An 18140-nucleotide genomic window follows, 5' to 3' on the forward strand; every position below is an offset into this window, starting at 1 on the left:
TAGAATCTTTCCTAGCCGGTGAAGGTTGCTCCGGAATCCCTGACAGAACAGCGGCCTCCCGTGCCCACCGGCGCACCCACACGGTACCGCCCGCCTCCCCGTGCATGTGCCGCCACCGGCGATGGAGCCCATCGTCGTACTACCTCCCTACGCCGCCACCAACAGTGCGATCCGCCGGTGACATGAAAGATGGAAACCCCGCGTGCGTCGCAAGCGGCGATGAGGTCACGAGCGCCTCGGCGTTTTCCTCCGTGAAAGCGGGCCTAGGACGACGATGCGATGGTCACTGCACTGCTAGCGGCCACACCACATGCAATGCATGAGAGTTGAATCGGAGCAAATGCTTCTTCCTGACCAGCTCGGAATTAACGTTGTTGAGTCGATCATCGATGGCACGGATGCATGGTCCAGAGGAGGCAATAAACGCTAAGCTACTCGCCCGCCCCGGATCCATGGCGGATGGGGCAGGGCAGGGCGGGAGTACAATGCGCGCGTGAGCCGCGGGAAACCTTCGTGACAAACACCGGGGGCATAAATTCCGACCGGTCTCCACCGCGCGCGGCACAGTCAGTCACCCTAGCAAGCAAGGACGCCGCCGCACCCAGCCTTCTCTATACAGCCTGGAACTCCCCGCGCCATGATATGCCGTGCCGCGACGGCTGGGCGGGGAGCGCCGGCCGCGCGGGATCACATGACGACGTCGGAGCGGCGGCCGCGCGCTCCACGGCGGCCGTACCTCATCCCGTCGGGGCCGAAGAGGCGGCGGAGCCACGCGGCGTCGCACTCGGACAGGGCGACCGGGTACCGGCGTCGGTCGTGGCAGTAGGAGTAGGACATGTGGCCGCGCCTGAAGGCCGCCATGGCCCTGCGCTGCTCGCCGGACAGGGACGCGGCCGCCTCGTACCAGGGCGTGCCGCACGACGGCGCCGCCGCAGCCGTGGGGTTGTTGCTGACGGGGCAGCCCTGCATGACGAGGTCGCCGAACTGGGCGACGAAGGGCGCGTACTTGTAGTCGACCCGGTAGCGGCCGCCGAGGGTGGCCCAGGCGGAGCCGTCCCAGATGGTGGCGTAGAGGGACATGGGCTTGGAGGGGAACGCCGCGCCCATGGCCTCCGTCCGCGCCACCTCCCTGATCGGCGTCTCGTCCACGTAGAATCTGCACAGGAATGTCAGTGATTCATTTTCACACAAAAGGAAATCGTGAAAAAATTTCCTCCGAGCTCATTTATTTATTATTACTGCGCGAGCGAAAACGTCATGGATTCTTCGGGTAAAGGAATCCAGGCAATGCGCATCGAAACAGGCGCAAGGATCTCAGAAAGGGCCCAAATTTGCCGAGGTCATAGGGTGGTGGTGACACAAGCAGCAGGCGGAGCAAAAGAGGCAAAGGAAAGCGCCAAAGGCAGCAAGAAAGGAACACGGAAAGAAATGTTTCCCGTTTCCGCTTGCCAACACCACTGACGAGCGCTCACTCAGGAACCAAAATTCCCGAAAAATCAAACTGCAAAGTCGATACAGCGCACACCTTCTTCCTCCTCCGGGAAGTGGAGGAACCAGATGGGCACGAGGGAAGCAGAATAATGGAAATGCAATGCCAGGAACAGAGAGAGAGAGACGGAAACAGATGAATGCAGAGGTGGATTTGGGGATGGCGGGTGGCTGGCTTGCTCACATGATGCGGTGCTTGGTCCAGAGGATGGAGTAGTGATGAAAGTCGTCGGTGGGGTCGAAGGGGAGGTCGTAGCGCTCCTCCCTGCCGGCGCCGGTGCTGCCGTTGCCGTAGACGTTGGTCTGCACCCGCCACTCGCGACCGCGCACGTTGCCCAGGAACTCGAAGTCCAGCTCGTCGTGGGTCTTCTCGTACCTGTCGCCGTTCGTCAGCTGCATCATGCAAACACAAAAGCAAAGAAAGTAAGATTTTTTTAAAGCTCAGAGTGGTCGATTTCTTCACGGATTAGATGGTTCTTTATTGGTGGCCGGAGTGGTACAGTGCACAAAGAGAGAGAGAAAGTAGTGTGGAAAATGGTGAGCTTACGTAGAAGGCGACGACAACGCCGGCGGCGTAGTCGGCGGGGAGCTTGACGGCGGCGCTGAAGAAGCCGTGGAGGAAGAGGTCCTGGGAGGCGAAGCCGGCGCCTGCACAAAGACGAAGAAGCAGTTTAGCCAAGAACACCCTAAAGTTAGCAAAACCGCACAAACACCCGCCCACTGCGCACCGAGCTGAACGAGAGGGACCGATTCATGACATCGAAAAGCGCAATGCGCACCCCATCCTACTCCGAAATAGCACAGACGGGGCTGCTGCACTCACCGGTGGCTTCGTCGAGGGAGAGGTGGACGCGCCTGCCTTCGCCGCGGAGGGCGAGGTTGGCGCTGCCGAAGATCTGGGTGTAGCCCTCCTCGAAGGCCATGGGCCGCACGCCGTGGAGCGGCGGCGGCTGCCTGGCCTCAACGCCAAGCAGCAGCACGACGGCCGCCACGGCGAGGAGGGGGAGGAGCCGCCGCGAAGGACGAGGAGACGGTGAGCTGGAAGCCATCTCCTCCCTCCTTGGCTCCTCACTGTGCCCTCTGAAGCTCTCTGTGCAGGACGCGCCGTGATAGGGAGGGGCGGTTTTATTGCGATGGGCCTCCTCCGTCAGGTCAGGTCCCTCTCTCCTCTCTCTCTTCTTGCGATTTGCGAGCGCTTCCCTCGGGCAGCGAGCTGCTACAGAAACGTTTTGGCAATTTGAATTAGCCCTTGTGCCCGGGCCCCAGCGTCCCGTGTCTTGGATTCCTGGGGTGTGGGCCCGGATATGTGCACATCGTACGTAACCATTTCTTTTCCATGTAGGTATAGGTACATTGACAATGTTGCACGCACGCGGGAGTTCAGACAGTGTTGCACATACAGCTGGGCATGGACAGCCCGGCCCGGCCTGACCCGGCCCAAAATCCCAGGCCAAGCTAGGTTGGGCTTGCATGTCGGGTCAGGTTTGGGTCTGATTTTAGAGCCCGAACATCGGGCTAAGCCGGGCTCGGGCTTGAAAAAAACATAATTTTGGCTTAGTTCAGGTTGGGCCGGGTTGTCCTCTGTTCGGGCTAGGTTTGGCCCCAATTTGTAAGCCCGAAGGTTGAGTCGGGCCGAGCTCGGGCCTGGGAATTTAGGGTTGGACACATTTTTAAAGGAATATGGATGCAAATATGAATGTTGTGTGGAGTTATTTGCATACCGATACAGATCTTTTTTTTCGGGTAAAAGCTAAATTCATTAAGCAACGGGAACTACAAAAAGGTCATGATCTAGGCCCTAAGGTAGTGAACCAAGCCAAACGGTAGTTCTGAGCTCTTTCCTTGCAAGATTTGCAAGATAGTGACTTACCTTGCTTTGGGAGCGCTCCACTTTTACAAAAAAAAATATGAAATGTCTATTATCATTAACTAATTCTCTAATCTCCGCAATGAGATGAGCATGTGGTGATCTATCTAGATTCTTCTCTTGTATTGCATCAACTAAAACCGAGGAGTCCAGCTCTACAACTGTCGGTTTGTCGCACCATTGTGCCTTCATAACGAATAATTATAGATTTATGTCTCATTATGAGTCAACGGTATAATAATATAATATCCAATAGTTTCAGGTTTCATCTTAGAAAATTACATTTGACCACCTTGTTAATGTCTTCAGCAAAATCAGGTTAAAATTTCCAAAATAGGCTTAAAAAGTTAATATGTATATATACATTTACATATCCACATTTGGTTCAAAATCCAATACCATATTTGTTTTTGTAATTATAGAACGAAACCAGATATTGTCTGCTTCCATTTTGATGTTCGTCTGGATTCGAATATTACCACCACAATTGCAATTTCTTAAAGATGGATGTTGGATGATTTGAATTGTCCACCTCCAGTTCTCACCCCTACATCTCAGCATGCCTGGTTATTTAGGACCTTTAAGCGTGTAGCAACATCTCCAACGGAAAGATCTAGATTGGACAATGTCCTTTTTTGTCCCTTTGAGTCATTCCCACAGATAGAAAGGGACGGAAAGATGTGTCCTCCTGTACAGCCCAACAGGGGCACCCATTTGGACACATACATGTCCATTTTTATTCTTTTCTATCTCTATTCCTTCACCGCCATGTGGTCGTTAGGCGGTAGTTAGCACAAGACGAGTCGTGGCTCACCCGAGCAAGCTGGCAGCCCACCTATGAGCAGCAGAGCAATGCCCACTAAAATAGAGACAGGGTCGACCGAACAAGGCGATGGTTACATGTAGAGGCGGCTTGGCTGGTGACAAGGTATCAACTTGTCAATGCCTATGAATTGTAGGCTAGGATTTAGTTGGAAGTAGAGGGCAAGTAGATCTCGAAGGTTTCAGCCGAAAAGTACTCGACGATTATGAAAACTAGGGTTTGCAGACAATGATTCGATGATCTCTTCGTCCCTCGACTCCCCCTTTTATAGGAGGCGGAGCCGAGGGTTTCGTTTTGTACAAGTTACGAGTTCGGGACGGTTTCTAACTCATCCCGCCGGATTACAAATAGCACTTCCTATTACAACTCTAACTTTCCTTAATATATCTTGGGCTCCCGAATCTTCTTATTCTTCGGGTAGTGGGCCTTCAGTAAACCCCGGGTACTATCTTCGGCAGGCCCATTTGGGATGCCTATGTCAGCCGGCAGGCGCTAGAATCGAGTGGGATCTGCTTGGAGTGGCGGGATCTACCTGACAGCGGATAGCTGGTGGCCTGCTCCGTAGCCACCAACCGTGTAGGCATGGCGACCTCACCGAAGACGTAACGGTGGAGGCAAGTGCCCTTCCCGTGGTTCAGCAAGGAGGAAATGGTAGGTTGTTGCGGAGAAAGCAAAGAAAGAAGTGAGATGAATGCGGTAGGTGGAAATACGCTGCAATGTGAGGCTTTGGGAGGACATGACACACATGAATGAACACGGAGACATGTCCAACTTGGGTTGCTTTGGGACAAAACGAGCAGAAAAATGGCCATGCCACGAAATGGGTCACAAATTGGGGCTTGTGGTTCGTCTGCAAAGACCTAAACGGACCTCTTCGGACCAAATGGGTCTTTGTGTCGGAGATGGCCTCATGTTGCTCAAATTTTCTTTAGCGTCTCCCGCACAACCATTAGAGCAATTCTAGCATATCATTTATAACAGAAATGTAAAAACACGTATAAGGGTTGTTGTAAAAGTACTTTAAGTGGCGAAAATGTCTAGTCGTTTGCGAATCACCAGAAATTAACCGAATTACATCGGAATTTGGGTTGGTGCGGCGGAATTTGACTGCATTTCCAGTTAGTTCCACGTCAAAGGGCAAAGGTGAGCTGAAATTTGTCAACCTTTGACCGGTATACAGGGCACTAGGGCAGTGCGAGTTTTGCCTCTGAAGCAATACAAGGACCTCTGGCGTGAAATTCGGTATCCCCTAAATATTATGGGTCAAACGATTTAAAAGTTTTACTCCCTCCGTCTATAAATAGATGTCTGAGGTTTATCAAAATCTAGATGTATTTAGACACTAAATACCATCTAGATTCATCTAAATTTAGACAAATCTCAGACGTCTAGACGGAGGTAGTATCTAAAATAACGATTTTAAAGTATCTGTTCGGATCTTGTTTCTTGACTATAATTATGAAGTCTGTTATTTCAATGGTTTAATCATTTTTAATGGGTCTGCTAGAGTTGTTCCTGCAAAATGAGTAGAGTACTGGTTCACATCTTTATTCCCAACCTAAATTCAATCCAAGGTTTGTTCAAAAAAAATCAATCCAAGGGTTAAAACGGGTACAGTACTACTAGCAACCTACTCCGTCCCCCCTCCCAATTCCCGTTTCTCTGTACCGTTCTTTGCCTCTGGGAAAGTGAGCGCCTTTTCCTTAACTGCGGACACAGACGAGACATGGCCTCGGGTTGGCTGCTTGCCCTTGGACGTACGCCGTGCCAGCATGCCACTTGCGGTGGCTAGGTCCTTTGAATTAGTACGTGTGAACGGAACCTCGAGGTAAATATTCCCAACATTTTGTACAGAGTACAGTACTGTAACTCATTTTATTTCGCCCGGGAAAGGAGGTGTCGACGAGGAGTACCGTGGTAGTAGTGTAGTAGTACACGAGAGACTATCGAGGAGATGTTTGTGCCGCGAAGTAGTAAAATACTACCACTAGCACTTGTTTGACACCAACATCGGCGCACGTACGCACAGGGGAAATGGTACGAATGTATCTGCTGTGGTATTTTTGCACCTCCCCCAAATAAGCTTTCGCTCCGCTATACTAATATAGCAACCGATACAACAGGCACGCTGGGGCTGCAGCACAACTAAGCCCAAAACGAAAAACAGGAGAAAACAAAGAGAAAACAAAGCCGACATCGACAGCTTGACAAGAACAAAAATGACTCGCAACCGCTGCGCCCTCCCACACTCCTAGCACGCCGAAGCGCCGCATATCAAGCAACACCTTCAACAAGGAAAGTGACGACGACGCCACTGCTGCCCGGACTAGTCCTAGGGTTTCCCACGATACGCGGAAGGGATTGGGGAAGAGGGACTACCGACGCCCTTCAGGAAGGCAAGGCGACACCCGCATGCGTCACCGCGTCAGTGCCGGGCCTGCCGACAAGATTTCTCCCGTCCACCAACCCACAAACCCGGACGATTCGACGTGCTCCACCAGACTTGCCGCCCACAAGCACGCGCCACCGCGATCTTGAAGCCATCCTCGTTGTCTCGTTGTGGTTGCCGGAATAGGGCCTAGATGTAGAGATGAGAGACAACCGGGTCAGGGGTAGCAGCACCTCAGCCGAGCGGGAGGGAACTACCTCCACCGAATTCGCGGTAGCCGACCGGACATGGCAGCGAGGTCAAACCCGCCCGGCCATGCCCAAACAGGCCCGCAAAGACCTCACTACCACGTTGCAGCAAACCGACCGGAGTACCGCCGCCACCCAGCCACCGCCGTCGCATCTACTCCACCTCCAGGGAGCATCACCGGCGCGCCATGCACACCCCGCCCGCCCAGCCCCTCCGGGCCCCGAACTAGGCCCAGATCTGGGCCGAGTAGGCCCTGCCATGGACGTCCGCCTGCGCAGCTCCGCCACCAAGGGTCGCGCCACCGCTCCTCCACCCACCCGACGCACGGGTTCCACCCCGCCGCGCCGGACCGCTGCCGCCGAGGTGCACCGCCGCTCGCCAGGGTCCCCACGCCCCAGCGCAACGACGGGTAGAGCTGGCCCCGCCACCGCCGGCACCGCCCAGGCAAGGCCCGACGGCTCCCGCCGACGGTGGCGGCAAGGGGGAGCGCGAGGGGACAGGGAAGGCCGGCCTGGCCGCCGCGGGAGGGGGGCGGCGCGGGAGCGGTGAGGGTGTTATCACCGGAATTTGACCGAGTCAGAGGTGGGCCGCGATCAAGATGGACTTGAAGATATATATATAGAAGGAATATGTGAATCGGCCCTACATGCAAAATTTGGGCTAGTTTGCCCGTGTATCTGTAACATATTAGATTACGTGTCGGTTAGGAGATAGAGTTTTACCCGTGCACGGTTAGGTGCATGCCTGAGTTAGAAAGTCCCTTGGACTATAAATATGTACCTAGGGTTTATGTAATAAACAACAACCAACGTTCAATACAAACAAATCTCGGCGCATCGCCAACTCCTTCGTCTCGAGGGTTTCTCCGAGTAGCACCATGCCTGCCTAGATCGCATCTTGCGATCTAGGCAAGACAAGCCTATCCCCGTTGTTCATGCGTTGCTCGTGCCGAAGCCTTTTTGATGGCGAGCAACGTAGTTATCTTAGATGTGTTAGGGTTAGCATTGTTCTTCGTATCATATGCTGTCGTAGTGCAACCCTTATACATCTAGCCGCCCTTACACCTATCTTAGGTGTAGGGCGGCACCCCGCTTGATCATTGTTTAGTAGATCTGATCCGTTACGGTTGCTCCTTGTTCTACAAGGATTAGTTTAACATCCGCAATAGTTAGGCCTTACAAAGGGTTGGAGGATCCAGCGGCGTGTAGGGTGTAATTCGCTAGCCCTAGACAGGATGTTCCGGGGATCAACCTCGTGTTGGTTTTTAGGCCTTGTCTAGGATCGGCTTATGATCACCGTGCGCGAGCGCGAGGCCCAATCGTGAGTAGGATGATCCGATTATGCGGTGAAAACCCTAAATCGTCGTAGATCACTTTAGCTTTATCTTGATCAAGCAGGACCACCATATATTCGGACACCTTGTACGAATCATGGGTGGATCGGCTCCTTGAGCCGATTCACAGGACAACCTGAAGAGCCGATCGAGGCTCGTATTTAACGTTTACGTGTATGCCATGCAGGAAACTAAGCGAGGCATTATCCAACACCTTCCTCGACCGTGTATAGGTCGGGTGGCACGCCCTTGTGATAGCATCGGACGTGCGACCGGGAGGCTTTGCGGGCCGTCGCTCGAGGGACCGGGGCCAGCCGCAGCCCTAGTTGTTCCCGGCTCTACGGTGCTGCCGGTCGCTGCCCGCCGGTGGGTTTCGACCGCAACACATTCGGCACGCCCGGTGGGACAATCTTCGACATCCACCCCATCGCCATCTACATCCGAGATGGCGGAAAGCACTCCGGTCAAGTACGAGGATCTGACTGACGAGCTCAAAAAGAAGCATGACGAGATCAAGGCAGTCCTCGAAGCCGAACTCATCGGCTCTTTCCACAGAACCCGCTCCCATGGCGTCAGGTGGAAGGGGTTCTCACCCGAAGGCGCACTCGATGGAGTGGACTTGTCCGCTCCGTCAGAAGAACGCACCAGGTCGCTGCGTCAGGAGATCAACTACATGGTGGCTCATTCGCTGCACCGCCACTCTGAGAGCCTGGTGAACACCTTAGAGCGTGTCGCTCTGCGCGTGATCCAGGAAATCATGAGCCATCGGTATTCTCCGTCGGGACCAGCTCTGGGGACTTACAAAGGAGAGATGCCACTCCGGTCCCATCCACCGCCGCCGTTCGCATGGGCAGCACCGGAAGTGCCGAACTCACTCGGCATACGTCGTCTACAAAATTGGTGGTGATCCTAGTGACTAGCAATTCCTACCTGAGGCGCCCAAGGAGATCCCGCACGGATACGCGTGCGCATATGTGCCAGACTGCAACACCTGGGCACTCTCGAACCAGGCTGCGACGGCAGGGGCCTCTGGAATAGCAGGAGGAACGTCGGGAGCCGATCTTGAGAAGCAGACGTGGTTAGCTAAGTACGCCACTCCGACAAACCTCCAGAGCCCAGCTCCTGCAGTTGGCTTAGAACCGGAAAAGCAAGCATGGCTGGTCAAGTATGCCACCCCGGCGAATCTTCGGGGTTCGACACCTTCGACCATCACCGCGGATCAGATTTGTACAATTCCGAAAGATCGGTTCGGCATGATGCCGAAAAGGAAGACGTTCGGCTATACCAAGCCGTACCCCAACGACTACGAATCGATCCCGCTACCACCCAAATATCGGCTCCCGGACTTCACAAAGTTCGGTGGATCGGATGGTTCCAGCTCCATCGAGCATGTGAGCCGATATTTGGCACAGTCGGGCACGATCTCAAGCATCGTACGAGTTGCGTGTGAGGTTCTTCTCACGATCCCTCACGGATCGGCTTTCGGGTGGTACACATCGCCGCCACCGAACTCTATCCGGACTTGGAAGCGCTTGGAAGAGCAGCTCCATGAGCAAGTATCACTCGCAGGCTTCCGAGGCCGGCATTGCCGATCTAGCACAAGTACGACGGAAGCGCGGGGAGACAGGTGTCGAATACATCCGAGCGCTTCGGGACCATTAGGAACCGATGCTTTTCGGTTCATGTAAGTGAAAAAGAAGCGATCGAGTTGGCGGTGGTGGGTCTCTCATCATCGATTAAGGACGTGGCCTCCCGCAGACTACCCTTCATTGGCGCACATGGTGCGTAGGCCGTCGCATATGAACGAGCGCCACCCGGATGTTTACCAGGACAAATTCAAGCGTGCGGTGGCCCCGGTTGAGGCGGACGAGGATGAAGGTGTTGCGGGAGATCGAGAGGTAGCAATGGCTGAATGGACTCGAGCGGCGGGCCCCGTGTCCCGCAATTGGGTGAAGCCACAAGGCCCTCCAAAAGGGTTCGACTTCGACGTGACCAAACCGAGCAGCATTTTCGATCTCTTACTCACGGAGAAGCATATAAAGGTACCGAAGGCCACAAGATCCCCACGGTGCAAGAGCTAAACGGAAAGCCATACCGCAAGTGGCACAACACGTTCACCCACACCACCAACGACCGCAGGGTGTGGCGGCAAGCAGATCCAAATGGCGATAGAAAACGGACGGTTAATTTTCAACCAAGTACGCCATGAAGGTCGACACACACCCCTTCCCCGCCATTAATATGGTGGAATGCACTTACCCCGAAGGTTGCCGACCAGATCCTCGTTCGGCATCAACATGGTAGGACCCGGGCACCACTCTGGCAAAGATGGAGACGTGGGCAGCTGCTCTCGTAGCAAGGACACAGAGGAGGCCGCTCCACGCGATCGGCTCCGCCAAGACGGCAAGCGCTACGTCACAGAGGGAGAAGTAAAGAACATAAGATATCAGCGACCTCTCTCTGATCACCTCCTCAACAAGTATGTGAGTCAGTATGACCAACGCCGGCGATACGGCGATGATGATGAAAGAAATCGTCTGGCTGGAGAAGCCAGAAGAAATCGTCGGCACGACCGCGATGAGGAGGAGCACGAGCGTCGTGCCAAGGGAAGGTCAGGGGAGCGAGACGACGAGGACAGAGCCGGGACCTGTCCCTTCTTCGACACCTGCTGGGATTCAGGAATGAGCCGATTGCCCACAATCGGCAATTGCCCAGAATGCAACCAGAAGAAGAAGGAGACAGCCAACATGTCCGTGTTCAGGCGCCTAGGGCCTCTCCCGCCACAAAGCAAACGTGCTGAGTCCCCTCGGTTGGAAGATCTCGAGGATTCAGAAGACGAGGGAGAAGAAGAAGACAGGTACCACCGGCCAAGGTGGTGCCCCGATGGACTCGGCCGTTCCCAAAAGCGCAGGGTTCGGCGATTGCGCGGCCCGGAGGAAGCCGAAAGATTATACCTACACACGTTAAGGAAGGCACGGCCCGATCCGGCCGCCAAAATTCAGCGAACCCCGGACGAAGAGGGTCGCCCACGGAAAATGGAGTGGCGCCCAAGCAAAGGAAAGCCGATGATGAGACATCGGCTGGCACAAACATGGTGCTCGTCCTCCCGACGAAGCTTAGTGCTCCACGATTACATGATGCACTCGAGGTGGACGACAGCAAGCGCACCAACATGATAAAGTCAGAGATTGGGCTGGTTTCATCCACTGGCCTAACCGTGTAGCTGGAGCAAATCAACGAGCACGCGTGGCGAGGCTGATCCTTGTGATCGGCCCCAAAAGTTTATGGAGGAACATTACAGAACCTTCATCGAACAAGCAACGTGGAGGCCGATTCCAGCAATCGGCCAAAATTATCCTCACTATCCATTCTGCCTGGGTTCAACATTCGATCCAGTGGGGAATACCTAAAAAGCCGATACCATCAAGTCCCTTGAAAGAATCGGCTCGGGGGGCACCTAGGTGGATGAAACACGAGGATATGAAGTAGGAGTATCTTTCAAATGCCCAGCAGTCCAAGATATTCTTTGATGATGGGTATTGAAGTATGGGGGCCGATACATAAATCGGCCGCAAAAATTCAAAAAAAATTAAGCGCAGCCGATGCAGCAGACATCGACTTAAGGATATAAAGCCGATACATGGCCATCGACTCAAGAGAGGTATAACTCATTACGAGCGAAATTCAATGGGATGCCAAGAGCAGCCTGGACGTGCAGATCAGGTCAAGGATGGATTGCATCAGATCCGCCAAAGGAAAGGAGCCGATCTGACCAGCAAGGCGCAAGAAGTAGACTAAAGAAGCTCGGGGGGCAGCTCACCCTGAAGGTTCTCTGCTCTGGGGAGCCGATGTTGTTGAAATCGGCTGGCTCTGAGGCCAATGGCGGCACATTTGGGCTGATCCATTACCGTTCTCGCCTTGATTGAGGCTCGGGGGGGCAGCTAATTTGGTGGACGCTCTATGTTTCGGGAGCCGATCGGAGTTGCATCGGCTGACCCTGTATCGCGGCCTTCTCTGAAAAACGCTGAGCTGCTTGCAGAGGAAGACGGCTAAGTTTGGAGAGGGAGGCTGTCGTCTTTTACAGGGTCTGGACCGTCTTGTTGCTACAAGAATGGGAGGAAGACTGGATTCTCAAAAATGGCCGATGAGCAGTCATCGGCTATAATTTGCGGAGTATCAAATCACAGTCTGAATTTGAGAAGTGCTTGACTGACGGTCTAATCAATATCCGAGCCCGGCTCTAAAAGAGGAGGGACCGATACGTTGCTATCGGCCTTGGTGAGACAAGCTGGAGGATTGAAATTGAGCTAATTGAAAGATAAATCGGGAGAACAATTTTCATTAGTTCAAAGGAGCAACTTTACAAGGAAGAGCCGATGGCTCTCAAAAGAGGGATCTGGTGCCTAGTGCACTGCTACTACTAGTCCTACTCTACTAGTCGTCGCTGTCCTCATCATCGCCGACGTCGATGTCGTCGGCGCTACCTCCGGAGGCTTCCTCGTCGCTCGCTGCTGGCCTTCGGCCGGAGCCTCTTCTTCCTCGTCATCATCATCATCCTCGTTGTCCGCCGATACGTCTCCAACGTATCGATAATTTCTTGTGTTCCATGCCACATTATTGATGTTATCTACATGTTTTATGCACACTTTATATCATATTCGTGCATTTTCTCGGAACTAACCTATTAACAAGATGCCGAAGTGCCGCTGTCATTGTTCGCTGTTTTTGGTTTCGAAATCCTAGTAAAGAAATATTCTCGGAATTGGACGAAATAAAAGCCCAGAGGCCTATTTTCTCACGAAGCTTCCGGAAGTCCGAAGGAGAGACGAAGAGGGGCCACGGGTGGCCAAACCCTAGGGCGGCGCGGCCCCACCCTCGGCCGCGCCGGCCCGTGGTGTGGGCCCCCCGTGCCGCCTCTCGACTTGCCCTTCCGCCTACAAATAGCCTCCGTGACGAAACCCCCGCACCGAGAGCCACGATACGGAAAACATTACCGAGACGCCGTCGCCGCCGATCCCATCTCGGGGGATCCCGGAGATCGCCTCCGGCACCCTCGCCGAGAGGGGATTCATCTCCCGGAGGACTCTACACCGCCATGGTCGCCTCCGGAGTGATGAGTGAGTAGTCTACCCCTGGACTATGGGTCCATAGCAGTAGCTAGATGGTTGTCTTCTCCCCATTGTGCTATCATTGTCGGATCTTGTGAGCTGCCTATCATGATCAAGATCATCTATATGTAATTCTATATGTTGCGTTTGTTGGGATCCGATGAATAGAGAATACTTGTTATGTTGATTATCAAAGTTATGCTTATGTGTTGTTTATGATCTTGCATGCTCTCCGTTATTAGTAGATGCTCGGCCAAGTAGATGCTTTTAACTCCAAGAGGGAGTACTTATGCTCGATAGTGGGTTCATGCCCGCATTGACACTCGGGACGAGTGACGTAAAGTTCTAAGGTTGTGTTGTGCTCGTTGCCACTAGGGATAAAACATTGATGCTATGTCTAAGGATGTAGTTGTTGATTACATTACGCACCATACTTAATGCAATTGTCCGTTGCTTGCAACTTAATACCGGAGGGGTTCGGATGATAACCCGAAGGTGGACTTTTAGGCATAGATGCAGCTGGATGGCGGTCTATGTACTTTGTCGTAATGCCCAATTAAATCTCACTATACTCATCATGATATGTATGTGCATGGTCATGCTCTCTTTATTTGTCAATTGCCCAACCGTAATTTGTTCACCCAACATGCTGTTCGTCTTATGGGAGAGACACCTCTAGTGAACTGTGGACCCCGGTCCAATTCTCTTTACCGAAATACAATCTCACCGCAATACTTGTTTTTACCGTTTTCTCTCGCAAACAATCATCTTCCACACAATACGGTTAATCCTTTGTTACAGACAAGCTCGGTGAGATTGACAACCTCACTGTTTCGTTGGGGCAAAGTAGCTTGGTTGTGTTGTGCAGGGTTCCACGTTGGCGCCGGAATCTCCGGTGTTGCGCCGCACTACATCCCGCCGCCATCAACCTTCAACGTGCTTCTTGGCTCCTCCTGGTTCGATAAACCTTGGTTTCTTTCGAGGGAAAACTTGCTGCTGTGCTCATCATACCTTCCTCTTGGGGTTGCCCAACGAACGTGTGAAATACACGCCATCAAGCATATTTTCACGGCGCCGTTGCCGGGGAGATCAAGACACGCTGCAAGGGGAGTCTCCACTTCTCAATCTCTTTACTTTGTTTTTGTCTTGCTTTATTTTATTTACTACTTTGTTTGCTGCACTAAATCAAAATACAAAAAAAATTAGTTGCTAGTTTTACTTTATTTGCTATCTTGTTTGCTATATCGAAAACACAAAAAAATTAGTTTACTTGCATTTACTTTATCTAGTTTGCTTTATTTACTGTTGCTAAAATGGCCAACGCTGAAAATACTAAGTTGTGTGACTTCACAACCACAAATAATAATGATTTCTTATGCACACCTATTGCTCCACCTGCTACTACAGCAGAATTCTTTGAAATTAAACCTGCTTTCTGAATCTTTTCATGAAAGATCAATTTTCCGGAATTAGTTCCGATGATGTCTGCTGCCCATCTTAATAATTTTGTTGAACTATGCGAAATGCAAAAATATAAAGATGTAGATGGTGATATTATTAAACTAAAATTGTTCCCTTTCTCATTAAGAGGAAGAGCTAAAGATTGGTCTGCTATCTCTGCCTAAGAATAGTATTGATTCATGGACTAAATGCAAGGATGCTTTTATTGGTAGATATTATCCCCCTGCTAAAATTATATCTTTGAGGAGTAGCATAATGAATTTTAAACAATTAGATACTGAACATGTTGCTCAAGCTTGGGAAAGAATGAAATCTCTGGTTAAAAATTGCCCAACCCATGGACTGACTACTTGGATGATCATCCAAACCTTCTATGCAGGACTAAATTTTTCTTCACGAAATTTATTGGATTCAGCTGCTGGAGGTACCTTTATGTCCATCACTCTTGGTGAAGCAACAAAGCTTCTTGATAATATGATGATCAACTACTCGAATGGCACACGGAAAGAGCTCCACAAGGTAAGAAGGTAAATTCTGTTGAAGAATCCTCCTCCTTGAATGATAAGGTTGACGCACCACCCTTCGATAATACTTGATACACACTTTCGCGCCTAGCTGAAAGGCGTTAAAGAAAAGCGCTTATGGGAGACAACCCATGTTTTTACCTACAGTACTTTGTTTTTATTTTGTGTCTTGGAAGTTGTTTACTACTGTAGCAACCTCTCCTTATCTTAGTTTTGAGTTTTGTTGTGCCAAGTTAAGCCGTTGATAGAAAAGTAAGTACTAGATTTGGATTACTGCGCAGTTCCAGATTTCTTTGCTGTCACGAATCTGAGCCCACTGCCCTGCAGGAAGCTCAGAAAATTATGCCAATTTACGTGCATGATCCTCAGATATGTACGCAACTTTCATTCAATTTGAGCATTTTCATTTGAGCAAGTCTGGTGCCATTTTAAAATTCGTAAATACGAACTGTTCTGTTTTGACAGATTCTGCCTTTTATTTCGCATTGCCTCTTTCGCTATGTTGGATGAATTTCTTTGATCCACTAATGTCCAGTAGCATTATGCAATGTCCAGAAGTGTTAAGAATGAGTGTGTCACCTCTGAATATGTCAATTTATATTGTGCACTAACCCTCTAATGAGTTGTTTCGAGTTTGGTGTGGAGGAAGTTTTCAAGGATCAAGAGAGGAGTATGATGCAACATGATCAAGGAGAGTGAAAGCTCTAAGCTTGGGGATGCACCCGGTGGTTCACCCCTGCATATATCAAGAAGACTCAAGCGTCTAAGCTTGGGGATGCCCAAGGCATCCCCTTCTTCATCAACAAATTATCAGGTTCCTCCCCCGAAACTACATTTTTATTCGGCCACATCTTATGTGCTTTTTCTTGGAGCGTCGGTTTGTTTTTGTTTTTGTTTTGTTTGAATAAAATGGATCCTAGCATTCACTTTATGGGAGAGATACACACTCCGCTGTAGCATATGGACAAATATGTCCTTGGTTTCTACTCATAGTATTCATGGCGAAGTTTCTCCTTCGTTAAATTGTTATATGGTTGGAATTGGAAAATGATACATGTAGTAATTGCTAAAATGTTTTGGGTAATGTGATACTTGGCAATTGTTGTGCTCATGTTTAAGCTCTTGCATCATATGCTTTGCACCCATTAATGAAGAAATACATAGAGCATGCTAAAATTTGGTTTGCATATTTGGTTTCTCTAAGGTCTAGATAATTTCTAGTTTTGAGTTTGAACAACAAGGAAGACGGTATAGAGTATTATAATGCTTTCAATATGTCTTTTATGTGAGTTTTGCTGTACTAGTTCATCCTTGTGTTTGCCTCAAACAACCTTGCTAGCCTAAACCTTGTATCGAGAGGGAATACTTCTCATGCATCCAAAACACTTGAGCCAACCACTATGCCATTTGTGTCCACCATACCTACCTACTACATGGTATTTTCCGCCATTCCAAAGTAAATTGCTTGAGTGCTACCTTTAAAATTCCATCATTCACCTTTGCAATATATAGCTCATGGGACAAATAGCTTAAAAACTATTGTGGTATTGAATATGTAATTATGCACTTTATCTCTTATTAAGTTGCTTGTTGTGCGATAACCATGTTTATCGGGGAACGCCATCAACTCATTGTTGAATTTCATGTGAGTTGCTATGCATGTTCGTCTTGTCTGAAGTAAGGGCGATCTACACTGAGTTGAATGGTTTGAGCATGCATATTGTGAGAGAAGAACATTGGGCCGCTAACTAAAGCCATGTTCCATGGTGGAAGTTTCAGTTTTGGACAAACATCCTCAAATCTCTAATGAGAAAAGAATTAATTGTTGTTGAATGCTTAAAGCATTAAAAGAGGAGTCCATTATCTGTTGTCTATGTTGTCCCGGTATGGATGTCTAAGTTGAGAATAATCAAAAGCGAGAAATCCAAATGCGAGCTTTCTCCTTAGACCTTTGTACAGGGCGGCATAGAGGTACCCCTTTGTGAAACTTGGTTAAAGCATATGTATTGCGGTGATAATCCGGGTAGTCCAAGCTAATTAGGACAAGGTGCGAGCACTATTAGTACACTATGCATGAGGCTTGCAACTTATAAGATATAATTTACATGATGCATATGCTTTATTACTACCGTTGACAAAATTGTTTCATGTTTTCAAAATCAAAGCTCTAGCACAAATATAGCAATCGATGCTTTTCCTCTATGAGGACCATTCTTTTACTTTCAATGTTGAGTCAGCTCACCTATTTCTCTCCACCTCAAGAAGCAAACACTTGTGTGAACTGTGCATTGATTCCTACATACTTGCTTATTGCACTTATTATATTACTCTATGTTGACAATATCCATGAGATATATATGTTACAAGTTGAAAGCAACCGCTGAAACTTAATCTTCTTTTGTGTTGCTTCAATACCTTTACTTTGAATTATTGCTTTATGAGTTAACTCTTATGCAAGACTTATTGATGCTTGTCTTGAAGTACTATTCATGAAAAGTCTTTGCTTTATGATTCACTTGTTTACTCATGTCATACACATTGTTTTGATCGCTGCATTCTCTACATATGCTTTACAAATAGTATGATCAAGTTTATGATGGCATGTCACTCCGTAAATTATCTTTTGTTATCGTTTTACCTGCTCGGGACGAGCGGAACTAAGCTTGGGGATGCTGATACGTCTCCAACGTATCGATAATTTCTTGTGTTCCATGCCACATTATTGATGTTATCTACATGTTTTATGCACACTTTATATCATATTCGTGCATTTTCCGGAACTAACCTATTAACAAGATGCCGAAGTGCCAGCTTGCTCGTTTTCTGCTGTTTTTGGTTTCGGAAATCCTAGTAAAGAAATATTCTCGGAATTGGACGAAATAAAAGCCCGGAGGCCTA

General features: G+C 50.0%; 1 protein-coding gene across 1 annotated transcript; it reads right to left on the minus strand.

The window, feature by feature from the left end:
* Positions 1–687: 687 nt before the first annotated feature.
* On the minus strand, positions 688–2537 carry LOC124657921 (probable xyloglucan endotransglucosylase/hydrolase protein 28). Its single transcript, XM_047196396.1, has 4 exons — positions 2312–2537; positions 2036–2136; positions 1673–1881; positions 688–1156 (listed from the first exon to the last, which is right to left on the minus strand). The coding sequence occupies exons 1-4, from the start codon at positions 2535–2537 to the stop codon at positions 688–690; spliced, it is 1005 nt and encodes a 334-aa protein (XP_047052352.1).
* Positions 2538–18140: the final 15603 nt, after the last annotated feature.

This window comes from Lolium rigidum, chromosome 5 (genome assembly GCF_022539505.1).
Source record: "Lolium rigidum isolate FL_2022 chromosome 5, APGP_CSIRO_Lrig_0.1, whole genome shotgun sequence".
NCBI classification, from domain to species: Eukaryota; Viridiplantae; Streptophyta; class Magnoliopsida; order Poales; family Poaceae; genus Lolium; species Lolium rigidum.